Raw genomic sequence first — 14259 nt, forward strand, 5'->3', positions numbered from 1 at the left:
ACCCAGTGGGCCACGGTCCGTAATATAGGCCACTGCAAATTATTTGTCAGGATAGGTACCATTTTAGGCAAGGTTTTTGTGTTTGGATATTATTAGACACGATAAGAGCACACTGAACTTCTTCTGTAGATGAATAACTGTTGGAGAAATATAAGCTGATTCATAAATGTCACAATGCGAGTTTGAGCATTTTTTAACTATATGGGTAAATTAAAGAGATTTTTTTAGGCTGCTGCTCAGTGCACTTTAGGAATATATTTTTTAGGGATAAATTAAATTGTTTTGTTGCTGAGAAGCGCTAGTAAACATGCACAACCCTTTTTCGTTAGCCTAATAACATTCAAAGGCTCTCTAAGAGTTGGGAAATAACATTGCAAATACTTCCTTTGGACAATTCAGTAACTCTCAATAAATGTTTCAATGTGTGTTGTTTAAAATACAATTTAAAAATTATCAGCTGTTTCATTAAAAGTATTATCCACATGGCCAAAATGTAAACAAATCTGTGGAGGTATCTTTTAAAGGCTTCTGGGACAGAGCCCTAAGGGAATTTACTTCATATTTCTTTTGATAACTCTTCTACAGACCAAGACCTTTCTTTGGACACCTCTACCAAGTTTCTATGCCCAGTCGTTCTCTTAAAATTAGTGGAGACAAAGTTTCCAATTAAATATTTAGATTCCCCCATGTTTATCTCATGGGAGAAAACCCAACTTTGATGGAAGATCCCAAACTAATAAAGAAAAAAAAAATAAATACCCCCGCCGCAGCAAACCTGCAGACTTAGCGAATTTCCATCTGCCTGATTAGATTTAAACTAAATTGTCTCCTTAAAAATATCACATTTTTATTCCCTATTTAAACAGAATTAGTTTAATGAGTACTTAGGTTTGCTGCAACAGGGAGGGTAAAAGTTTTTTTTTTAATGTAAAATATTAAAAGGTACTATGGTTTAGTAAGAAATTAATGTATTTTCCAAATTTGATCAAAATATGTTCATAAACAAGCAAACTACAACAGTTGACTTATTCTCCATAAGAATAACATGGGAATTTTAAAATTACAATTTTTTTGAATTTTCTCCGTAACAATTAGGCCCATAAGAACACTTCAATATACTAAATTATTTGTTTTTTTAAGCTCTACAAAATGGTTTAAAAAGAAATTGTGAAATTTTGTGTTTTTAGGGCCAAAAATGGGCAAAACCTATTTTTACCCCATAAAACCCCCCATAAACCCCCGTTCCCATAGTCCGATCATGCTGGTTCGCGAACTCATTCAAGTTTATCCTGCCTTACACCTTCAAACCAAATTTTATCAAAATCGGACAAAAATTACTCAAGTTATCGTGCGGATGGACACACATATATATATATATATATATAAATATATAAAAATTTGAACGAATGGTGTTTTTGGCCTCTGGGGACATCAAAATGAAAAAGTAAATCGGTCCCGGGCTTAGGTCTTACCATGAGACCTACGGTAATAGCTACTTCCCTATAGGGAAATTCGCTAAAACACTGCAAAACAACAGATCAGGGCCATTCTTCTGACACTTTAATCGTCAAAATCGGTCCAAAAATGAGGGAGGAGTTGCGTTAACAAAAAACTGCTTCATGTATTATATATATAGATATGTGTTCGTCCGGACGATAACTTGAGTAATTTTTGTCTGATTTTGATGAAGTTTGGTTTGGAGGTGTAAAGGTACGTTGTCACTGGTGTGGCTGGAACTGCAGTCGTTGGACGAGAGCCGTTGAACAATAATCGTATAGAGCCTGCTTAGCATTGTTTTCAATGGCACCGTTGTCACTGACGCGACTGTAGCCGCAGTAGTATCGTAGTCGGGGACGTCTATCGTACCGGTCTGCTCCTGGAGCAGTCAGAGTCGCAGTCGTTGGACGATTTTTGAGGCATTCACAGCTTTTTCTCGAGCAAGAGCCTCGAGTGTACTCACAGCCCCAATGTTATTCTTATGGAGAATAATTAAAATGTTATACTGTATATAACTTAGTTGTTAATGCATTTGATGATACTTGGTTAGTGACTTTATGTGGTAAGTTAGTATTAAGACACACATAAATGCATTGGAAACTGGAATGTCCACGAGTACACAGGTTTGCTGCAACTGGGGTATTACTATTTTTTTATACTAAACATGTTTTATTTTGAAAAAGAAAAAAAATAATACCGATGCATTCTATTAGTTTATTAGCTTAATACATAAATTTAACAATTATAAATAAACTATCCTACCTTAACGTAAGAGCAAACTTCTCATCTCCTGTGATTGGATAGGGAATGTAGTTTTAAGAAGTCTTCTTAAAATCTTCATTGATCAAACCGTACAAAAACTTAAACTGACATTTTGAAAGTCTGAAGAACTCAGATAAAATTCTCTCATCAGCTTGCAAATGATTGTTTATTAATATTTTGAAGTACTCCTCTTCTGTTCGTTTTGGAATTACACTATGTGTGAATGTGTGCTAAGTCTTGGAACACTTATCATTTCCAAAATTTGTCCATATTCTAGATCTTCAACTAACAAATAAATGAATAGTATTTTGTTAAAGCCTATAAAATAATAATTCACTATCCCTACTTCAACTCGGCAACAGTCAAGAATTAACTGAACGATTGTATGATAATCGCACCAGTGACAATACCTACTGCAACGATTATCACCGAGCGATAATTGTGCGACGACGATCGTCCAACGACTGCAGTTCCAGCCGCACCAGTGACAACGTACCGGATAAACTTGAATGAGTTCGCGAACCAGCATGATCGGACCATGGGATCGGGGTTTTATGGGGGGTAAACAAACATTTTCTCCCTAAGAATAACATAAGAATTTTGAAGGCCACTGAAATTCCACTGGAATTCCAAAGTTTTTTGTTTGATGGCAAAACTACATGATTAGACCTTTCTAACGACACCTTGGACATGGTGATCGGTAGCACCACCACTCCAAAACCATTATGACAAAAGTATGCCTAGCATATCTTACTAATATTATAAATCTGAAAGTTTGTGTGTATGTTTGTGTGTGTGTGTGTGTGTTGCTCAATCACGCATAAACAACTGGACGGATTGGGCTGAAATTTGGCATGATGATAGCTCACATTCCCGATTAACATTAAAGCATATTCTTATCTCAAAAACCCTTTCGGGCTCCACCCCTGTGGCTCTGTAGTTCCCCATGTCAATCTTATGATTTTTCATATTTAAAAGTAATTAATGAATCTTCACAGCTGTTTCAATTAAACAAGTTGGTTATGTTCTATGATGTTCAATAGCATAACAGTTACAAGGATTACCAACAGGGTGCAGCACTATTATTTTTTCCTACAGTTACCTAACAATGTACATGTTCTCTCACTGATTTGAGAAAGCAAAGTGGCCAATTCGCTCATCAGTGAGACAATGTTTACAATGTTAACATTGTCTCACTCTAATTACTTTGTCTCACCCCAGATTCGCAACGTGAAGGCACGAAATAGTGAGCGCGTAACATGCAGGCAACGTAGTATGCGGGTGAAATACGTTGGCAGCACTGGCTGTAAATCAGCTGGTCAGCTGTTGTACTGTTGTATTTGTCACTTCACATTAAATGTTATATTAAAAGTTCACTTCTGTGTAAAAATAGGTTATGTTTCTTCATCAATTTATTTGTTTTATGGTAACTGTAGGAAAAGTATAATGTGCAACTCGTGTTCAAAGTACAATTGCCTCACTCGAGAAACCATTCCTCACTCGCCTACGGCTCTTGAGTAAGGATTTCTCTCGAGTGAGTCAATTGCTCACTTTTCTCACTAGTTGCACAAATAACTATATTTATGACAACAGCTAATTTTTAACCAAAAGGTGAGTGAGCGTAGCGAACGAACTTCAACCTGGAGGCGAGTTAGCGTAGCGAACGAGCTAACCTGAAGGCAAGTGAGCGCAGCGAACGAGCTCTAACAGGGCGTGAATGAGCCATGTGAATACTTATAAGTTAAACGGGGCGAAGCCCGCGGGTACAGCTAGTTAAATCTAATATATAAAATTCTCATGTCACAGTGTTTGTCTGCAAACTCCTCCGGAACGACTTCACCGATCGTAATGAAATTTGGTGTGTAAATTCTGTAGGTATGCGAATCGGACGTAAACTATTTCCCGTTTCGAAATTCTTAAAAGGGCTCCGCCCCAGTGGCTCTGGAGTTTCCCATGTTAACCTTATGAGAAATGGAATTAATGAATCTTAACAGCTGTTTCAATTAAACAAGTTGGTTCTGTTCTATGATGTTCAATAGCATTAAAGTTACAAGGATTACCAACAGGGTGCAGCACTATTATTTCTTTTACATTTATGACAACAGCTAATTTGCAACCAAAAGGTGAGTGAGCGTAGCGAACGAACTTCAACCTGGAGGCGAGTGAGCGTAGCGAACGAGCTAATCTGGAGGTGAGTTAGCGTAGCGAACGAGCTCCAACCTAAAGGCAAGTGAGCGCAGCGAACGAGCTCCAACCCAAAGGTGAGTGAGCGTAGCGAACGAACTTCAACCAGGACGTGATTGAGCGATGCGAACGAGATCATCTTGAAAATTAAACGTAACGGTACTTTCTTTCCATCGGTCTGTCTTAGGGGAAACCTATAACTTAGGCGATACGAAGTTCGCCGGGTCAGCTAGTATATCTATATAATTAATACGCTACATGAAACTTTGTCGGTTGAACTCCTCCGCCATTTCTTATCCGATTTTTTCCATTGACGTCTCATTGGAAAGAGCGTGTCGCGTAGATTTGCAAACTGGCCTTACATATTTGAAAAAGTCTCTTGGGCTATGCCCCAGTGGCTTTGAAAGTTTCAATGTTATCCTTATGAAGAACATAATTAATTGTTTACATTTTTATCAGCTGTATAATTTAATTGCTGTTATTTTTTTTTCAATTCAATGAAACGCATTGAGTTCATTTATTTACTATTTGGGTTTGTGTCTTCATAACCCCCAAGACGGATCGTATTAGTATGGTTGTAACTTAAATTTGTACATTTATCGTTGGTTTGAGTAGCCATAATTTGTTTATTTGTTGTTTTTTTCTTTCAAATGCCTCCGACGTGACGACAACGAAACATAGACAGGATGCGTAATCGTGATAACGACTGCAGCTACAGAATTGTGGCGCGTTAATATAACTCATAACAGTCAGCACCTGACCCTGGACAATCTCAACTACAATTAGGTTACAAATAGGCCCTAACACTACCCCAAAACGACTTTTCGTTTTCAATTGGCCCTTTATCAAAACCTGTGTTGCCTGTACAGCGAGGCATTTTGAGAAGGAGAAAACCGGCCGGAATGCTCTATGTGTATATCAATAACGAAGATAAACATGGTCTGAGTTACACACCGGTAATCTTTGAGTTGACTCTTTTCAACTCATTGTAAATATGACTGTTATTCGTTTTGAAATAACTCCTGTAATGGGCACTCTATTTTTTTTATTTTTATGAAAAAAATGTTGACGGCTTAACTTTTTTAATATAAAATTCCCTGACAATCGAAATGAGCAATTGCTCGAATTCGAGCAACATGTACACATAGATTTTTTAAATTAACAGCTGTTCCATTAAAAAGTATTATCCACATGGCCAAAATGTAAACAAATCTGTGGAGGGATCTGTAAAGGCTTCTGGGGCAGAGCCCTAAGCGAATTTACTTCGTTTTTCTTTTGATAACTCATCTACAGACCAAGACCTTTCTTTAAACACCTCTACCAAGTTTCTACGCCCAGCCGTTCTCTCAAATTAGTACAGACAAAGTTTCCAATTTTATTTAGATTCCTCCATGTTAATCTTATGGGAGAAAACCCAACTTTGATGGAAGATCCTGCCCAAACTAATAAAGATATAAAAAAACGAAAAACACTTTGCAAAACTACAGATCATGGCCATTTTTTGACACTTTTATCATCAAAATCGGTCCAAAAATGAGGGAGGAGTTCTGTTCACAAAATCTTAGCGTATTATATATATATAGATAGACTAGAGGTCGTCCAGTGGTCGAAATCTTGACCAAAAATATGTAATGTACGGACTTTCTATTTCCACCCCACGCTGTAAATAAAACATGTGATTGGAGTTTCTTTCACTGCATTTGTTTTGATTTTCTATTAGCGAATTTCCCTATAGGGAAGTAGTTATTACCGTAGGTGGCACGGTAAAACCTAGGCCCAGGACCGATTTACTTTTTCATTTTGATGTCCCCAGAGGCCAAAAACACAATTTGTTAAAATTTTTATATAGTTATGTATATATATATATATATATATATATATATATATATATATATATAGGCCTATGTGTCCGTAAACGCGATAACTTGAGCAATTTTTGTCCGATTTTGATTAAATTTGGTATAAGGCATGACAAACTTGAATAAGTTCACGAACCAGCATGATCGGACCATAGGAACGGGGTTTTATGGGCTAAAAATTGGTTTTTCTCATTTTTGACCCTCAAAACACTAAATTTCCTAATTAATCTCTATAGACCTTATTAAAGAGCTTAAAAAACAAATAATTTTCCTACAGTCACCCGACAAAGTTGGCTTCCTTGTACTGTTTATAGTACAGAAAGCTGCTAATTGCTGCATATTTATACTTTGTCGTACGGTTTATACTTTGTCGTACGGTTTATACTTTGGCGCACATCAGGATTCCAACGAAAAAACACAAAAAAGCGTGGTTCTATTATGCACGTAATCCGTGTACGCTTGGAAATAGGCTGGCAACACTTGAAGATAATAATACTATGAGCAGCTGATTGACCATTATAACTACGATTTAACCTGTCATTTCGTGTTTATAGTTTCGGTATTTCTGAACTTTCTAGACTTTTCTTTTAAACGTTTTTAAAACATTCTTACGATCTTAATAAACAAGAAAATACCTTTAAAGCATTTTTTAGGCGCGGAAACCACTTCAAATTACAAAAACATACGGAACTATATTCTCAAGTCGCGGAGCACATTTCTTGCCGAGGAAAAATAGCGGAGTGATACGGACCGGGTACTACTTTCTCTAGGGCACCTATTTGTGTTGCCAGCTGAACCTAAAAACGTGTTGTATAGTATTTGAAAGACTAATTATTTATATGCTTTATAGTGACTGTAGGAAATATATAATGTGTAACACGAGTGCAAAAGGCCTTTGCTGCACTCGAGATCATTCCTCTCGTAAACATTGCTCTCGTGTGCAGCAAAGTGCCACTTTGCCCACTAGTTACACAAATAACTATTCTAACAGTAGCCTATGCGTAAATTTTGCACATTTCTAAGCACACAAAGCTGAGAAAAAAGGTTTTAAAGAAACACTAGTGGCTTGTAGGGACATAAGTCCCTGAAAAGCTCAAATATAAAACAAATTATTGTAATATTTAAACAAACTCAGAAACAAATTATCTATGTGACAGGATAGATATCGCAGTACACCATATCTGTTGTGTACAAAACAGTTAGATGTTTGTCTTTGTTTGCTTTTGTTGATGTTAATTATTTTCAATAAATAATTTAAATTACTCCTATAAAAAAAAACCTAATCAATTTGGCGACTGGTTAGGGTTCCATTGCCCAGTTATAAAAACCAACCACGAAAATACTTTTCACAGCATCTTCAACATGCATATTTTTGGTTAGTTTTAAGAAACGGAAGCTACCTCTAGGTTTTACTGTTAAATATGAATGTTGAATATACCTGGTTAAAACCTCCTCCAAACAATATTGGTTTTTTTCGGCCGTTAGAACTTTTCGCAGTCCTTACCTAATGAACAAATATATTGCCTGAACAACCTATTTCATGTTTATTCCCAGGCTGATTTCTAATAGTGGCTGTTGAGGTTACACACTTCATTACAACACTTCATACGACATGTTGATTTAACACTACAATAAATCTCAAATTAAAAATGTTAGTAAATAAAAAAAGTTTAGAATAAATCTTTAACACATATTTTGAAATCAAAACAAAACTGAAGTTTTCCATTTAATCTTGAATCGTGCATTATTTAGTCAAATGTTATTATGTCAAGTTAAACATTCCTTAAACACAACAATAACCTTTAAATTATAAAATTTAATAAAAGGAAAACCTTCAATTTTTTTCAGCCATTCTAAGTTAAGTTCAATTCCTTAAATTGATCCATCTCATATGATTCTACTACTCATCATCCGCTTAACTAATTTACTTAAAAGTACACAAGTTTGCAAATTGCACGGTGAAATATAATTGATTTCAACATTCTAAGACGTAACTTAAAAGTCTTAATTATTATAAGTAACGTTATCCCCGGTTTTATACAACAGCACATTGCAGAATTGACTGACAAATGAGTAATCCAAATGTAAGCTTACTTGCTAAATGATAAATCAAGATCAGCTGTATTGAAGTAAACAAAATTCAGCAGTAAATGGCTTCTAATGCTATTCTTATGGAGAAAATTTTGTGTTAAGATTTAGGGAATTTCACTATTTTTTCCGCCGTCACGGGATCGAGACCTTTAATTTGAGCACTCTCCCGTCGTTCTACGACTTCCCAGTCGCCCACAATTTTGACGCAAAGAATCGGTTTACGTCATTAATACACACACACACACACATATATAATATATATATATATAGATGCTTGCCTATTAATATGTAGATAGTCTAAGTAAATAATGAAATAAATATTATATAAATAAATATTCCATTTGTTGAACTATTCAAGTTAAATGTTTGAAATATTCTTTTTAATCAGCCATTCTCTACTGATGGGTTATTTTGATTGTAAAAATTAAGTTTTACCACCGTATCAAAATAAATCGTAGTTATGAAAATAATTGTTGAACTATAAAATCATATTTTTTGAAATTTTGAGTTCTCATATGTACAATAATTTTAAAATTATCTTATTTTGAAAACTAGTAAAGTATTTTGTTCAACAAAATATTTATTATTCATCATATCGGTGACGTGTCGTAAGAATGTTGAAATGTTTCTCTCAGCAAAAATAGGAGGGTTAAAGTTCCACTATATTATATTTTCTGGATTTAAGGGAATCTCTAAATGTAATCCAAGAGGCGGATAAAAATGCATAACTAAATATGGTTTATGCTGCAGATGAAGCTGCACCCAACAATGAATCTACATCGGGTAAGTACTACAGGTGATGATGTAACCTTACAAACACTGCGGACGAGTGTTAAGTGCTCGAAAGAGACCCGAGATATTGGGAACCTGTTGACTGTCTCCATGGTTACCGAGCCGGATCTCGAGTAGGATCCTCGCTGTCAATTCGATTTCAGTTTTTTCTTCTTATCAACACATAGCCAATATATATCTTTCAACTTCACTAGACCTATTTTATATAAGGGTTTTTGTCAAAAGTATGGTTTTGCTGACCAACGTCAATACTTAAGTAACATTTAGACGTCCAAGGATTATTATACTGTAGTACTCGTTAAAATATTATTAAAAATGTTATTAAACATGTTATTATTATAAATATTACGAGCTGTTGGCCCGTCCTACGTACGGGAAGCGAGTAGTCCACTAAAACTGTATATAGTTATATCCATATTTCTGTTCCTAATTCAATCATAGTTTAAGCAGTGCAACATTTATAGTAAAGAAAAAGCTGCCAAGATGAATTAAAACATGTTTTCATTGTTATTTTCCCAACCTTTCCTCAAAAAGTCGAGTAGTTAAATAATTTTCATAAGCTTTCTTATGAAGATTCGTGAGCTTCGATTCGTATACAGCAATGGTTATAGACTCTTATTTCTTATAATCAATGAGAAAATCACAGAGTAAATAAACTAACCTCATAGTTCTATTTATTATTTTTTTATTCAACCAGCTGTTAGTTATAACAAATTATATTGCACTAAAACAAACTAAATATTTTAAAGACTGATAAAAAAAATAATAAATTACAACATCTAGTAATTTACTATAATTTAAATAAACTCTCATCCTCTCACCGAATAAATGAACGTATCAATAATTATAGCATTACACATAGTATGAATAAGTCAATTCTACGTATGTTATTTCATTTTCATCCAAATGCTGAATTTGTGTCGAAAACGCTGAATGTATACAGCTGTTACGTTAAGCAAATGGTATTATACTAAAAGCTAGAGTAGAATGTTAGCGTCGGCTGCTAGACTTTTTAAAATTTAAAACTTAATTTCTAAAAAACTGAAACCTTAAACTAAAATTATGGCTTCGACATTCCCTAGTTCTCAAAATTATCTTTCTTTTAAGGGGAGCAGTGCGCGAATACCACTCCCATGTTATTCTTATGGGAAAACATGTGATTAGATAGGTACATTTATTTTTAAAACCGTTAGAGATATTGGCTTAAATTTTTTTTATATTCATTCCTTAGATTGTTTTCCGTGTTTTTATGCTATATAAACAAGAAATTCAGTCTAGTTTTTAAAATAAAAAATTAAATAAAAATTACTAATTTTTAATTGTGTTTTTAATACAGTATTAAATGCAGTACTAATGCATCAGTACGCATTCAAGGCATCTTGGTTTCCTTGATATTATCAGGTTAAGGCGTTGCAATATTTACCATGATTACACACACTCATTCTACGCTCTAAATGTCACGTTAGTTTGAACGTGAACGCCCTCAATACTCATTAATGAGGAGTTATGCGATTTGCCGTTTTTATTCTCACACTAATGTACACACTGTTTGACATCTAGCAATAAAAAAAACTTTCGGATAGCTTACATGCTGGTACGTAATTCACTGAATGTATTTTTGAAACAACTCTTATATTGTTTTCCACTCTCACACCTAGGTACGTACTGGTTGCTCTCTAGTACACAATCAAGGCGTGGTACTTGAGTTTTTCCTCTCCCTTTGACAAAGCCTCTCCACTCAAGTCTGATGAGTTCCTCTTCAGTTTCCTCACATACACCTAGGTCCGCACTGGTTGCTCTCTAGTAGACAATCAAGGCGTGGTACTTGAGTTTTTCCTCTCCCTTTGACAAAGCCTCTCCTCTCAAGTCTGATGAGTTCCTCTTCAGTTTCCTCACATACACCTAGGTCCGCACTGGTTGCTCTCTAGTAGACAATCAAGGCGTGGTACTTGAGTTTTTCCTCTCCCTTTGACAAAGCCTCTCCACTCAAGTCTGATGAGTTAATCTTCAGTTTCCTCACATACACCTAGGTCCGCACTGGTTGCTCTCTAGTAGACAATCAAGGCGTGGTACTTGAGTTTTTCCTCTCCCTTTGACAAAGCCTCTCCACTCAAGTCTGGTGAGTTCCTCTTCAGTTTTCAGTGTGTTTATACAAGACTTGACAGGAAACTCATACAAAATCAAAATTTCCTGTTAGCTAGTTTTCCCCATTTTACTCATTCTCTCTCCTTTCCCCAGTGGCGGCGATAAGAGCCCGCGGACCCCCCGCAAGTTTGTTGGCCGGGCCCCACTCTCCCAATAATCTTTAAAAACATTATCATCACATGTAATACCATTTAAACTTGCTTGTAGCTTGGCACGGCATCTCCCGAGGCACTGAGGCGTCATTATCGTATTCCATAATCGTAGCAAAATCGTGAATACTTCCCGTAGTCATGGACACATTATCATAGTATACTGAGATCGCAACCAAACCTAGGATCATCAGATAACAACATCATCGTCTCCTGCGTTCATGGCTCAATCCCTAATATTTTACGCGACCCTTGGTGACGGGAAAATATTTTTATCCGCAATCGCGGCAAAATCCTAGATATACCCAACGTTATACAACACTCGGGATATCTCTCGCGGAAAAAGAAACGTCAATATCGTCTTCCGCAATCGCGGCAAAATATTGAACATCTCATGCGGCCGCGGAGACAACGTCATCGTCACCCGCGGGGAAATGTTGTGGTCGATATCAGCGATCGCGGAAAAGGCGTAGGCCTAATCTTTCAATTTTGTGAGCGTGATCCAAGCTTTTAATTTTAATTAGGCATTATTGTATTGAGTACTAAGAAAATCTCCTCGACGAGCTAGATTTTCTGACTTTGTGCTTGACCTCTCAAGCTTGTAGGCCAGGCTATGCTCAGCTTGAAAATTGACATTATATAAATATCAACCGTTTCCAAAGCAAACCGATTTTGAACCTACCTGATTGGGCTCAAGACCTATAGAAAAGCAACACTTTTTACCTGACTCGAAGTAAACAAATCTAAAGTGCAGCCTCCTAATAGTAAGTGAAAGTCCTTCTTTAGCGTCAATGAAAGAAAGGAATTATTTATTAGCTAGTGCCTTAGCCACCAGGAGCCCATTTCATAATAAAGTACAAACTAATATTATTAGTAAATCAGCTGATCGCCCAATGCAAATCTTATGGAAATTACAAGTTACAAGTTGTAACTTGTAACTTGTAGTTTATTATGAAATGGGCCCCTGGGGGTTAATTCGCCGATTTGATCGTAAAAAAAATGGTCAAGTTCATTTAGTTGAATCAGCATAGAGGGCTCTGGTGTGACCCGCCGGGGCCTAGGTAGGCCAGGGCGCCACATTGGTTGTTTTTGATAAGTTGATAAAATGAGGTTTTGTTTGAAAGTAATAATTGTAAAATAAACTTAAACATTCACTCACTTCATTTATGTTCTTTATTTACATTGTTTTTCTTGTACTAATTGTTTTGGTTTTGTATAACATATGTTTATATTTCTAGGTTTCTATTTCTTCTTTGTACAGTATATTATAACTGTGTATTATATTGTATTGGGTTGATTATATATCGATTGGGCCTTAACATACCGCCCGCCAAAAGAAACATTTTCTTTTCAATAAGGAAAAATTAAAGGATAACACCAATCAAGTTAAATAAACAGAACATTAACAGAAAATAATAAAAAATCACAAAAACTATGTGATTAAGTAGCGACGGCATTTGCTTGAGCTCGAGGAAACTGATGACTTGCTCTGCTTCTGTAGAAATATTCACTTTCTTTTTTATTCCAAGTATGATGTTTAGATGTATTGTGTAGCTTAGGTCTTTGATAAAAAGTTGTGCCAGTGTCTATGCGAGGTTTAGGATTATAGATCCGGCGATAGTGACTGGACATCTTCTGATACATAATAGTTTGAGCTACACCATTTTTTGGATGGACTTCATAGTTGTTCATTATTTTCATAGCTTTGATCGACGACTTCTTGTTCCCATACGACTCTCCAATCTTGGGATCTTCGATTTTAAAAGGGAGCGGAACTATGTATCTTCCTTCTTGATTCCGTTTTACAGCATTACAATAGATCTTCTCACATTTTTCTTCTTCAAGGTTAACTGATGCATAGACTGGGATTTCTTCTAATTCACAAAAACTTCTAAGTTGATCATCTAGAGAATGTTCAATGGTTGCATCATTGGAAACAATAGATGAAACCTGGTCATATGGCTGTGTTTTGCTATTAAGATCAATTGGACCCATCAAAATATATCCGAAACTACTTTGGTAAGGAACGGGGTAACCTTTAGGAGCAGGCATCCGCCCGCCATCTATTACCTCAGGGTACAAGTCTGCACCCAACAAAAATTCAATTTTTCCTGGTACGTCAAAAGTAGGATCTGCAAGTTCTAAATGTTTGTATCCGTCTTTGATACATTCTGGAAGGGAGGTAGAAGGCATTTGAGATGTAATTTTCTTCAGAATCACAGCATTAGTCTGAAGGCGAAATTCAGAATCAAAACGAGATTTCAGAGTGCACGATACAACTCCTTTAGTAGATAAAACCACAGACAATGGAAACCCAGACGTATCACTGCGCGATGCGTAGGGCCCCGTCACATCCTGCCTCTAGCGGAGAATCGAGGAAACACGCAGTCTCGCGCTCGCCTCGCCAGTCGCCGGCATGGTCGGCTCGGCGGTCGCTGGCTTGCAATTAATTGCAGCACTAGCAGTTCAACTCAACGCCAAATTCTCGTCTATCATTCCTTCTCCACACCACAACTCGCGCGGTTCACCGATACCGTACTCCCTACGACTACCCGTGCATCCATCTGCCTGCGGACAGCATTTATTTTTCATTGTGTGATTATTTTAATCACATTTGCGACGAAGTTTAGCAATAAATTAAACATGGTGTTCAAAAAAGGTGGGGGACATATTTTACCTAGTGATTCCTTGGGTAAAAATAAAGAGAAAATCAACAATAATTTTTTCCAAAATTGCTTCGTTACCCAAATATCCGCCATTTTGTATTTTTGACATACACT

At 36.2% G+C, this 14259-nt stretch overlaps 1 protein-coding gene across 1 annotated transcript; it reads right to left on the reverse strand.

The window, feature by feature from the left end:
* Positions 1-12919: 12919 nt before the first annotated feature.
* On the reverse strand, positions 12920-13672 carry LOC128982839 (uncharacterized). The gene has a single exon (XM_054401877.1). The coding sequence runs from the start codon at positions 13670-13672 to the stop codon at positions 12920-12922; it is 753 nt and encodes a 250-aa protein (XP_054257852.1).
* Positions 13673-14259: the final 587 nt, after the last annotated feature.

This window comes from Macrosteles quadrilineatus, unplaced genomic scaffold, assembly GCF_028750875.1.
Source record: "Macrosteles quadrilineatus isolate MER2022 unplaced genomic scaffold, UCM_ALF_1.0 Scaffold_1__1_contigs__length_201487025, whole genome shotgun sequence".
NCBI classification, from domain to species: domain Eukaryota; kingdom Metazoa; phylum Arthropoda; class Insecta; order Hemiptera; family Cicadellidae; genus Macrosteles; species Macrosteles quadrilineatus.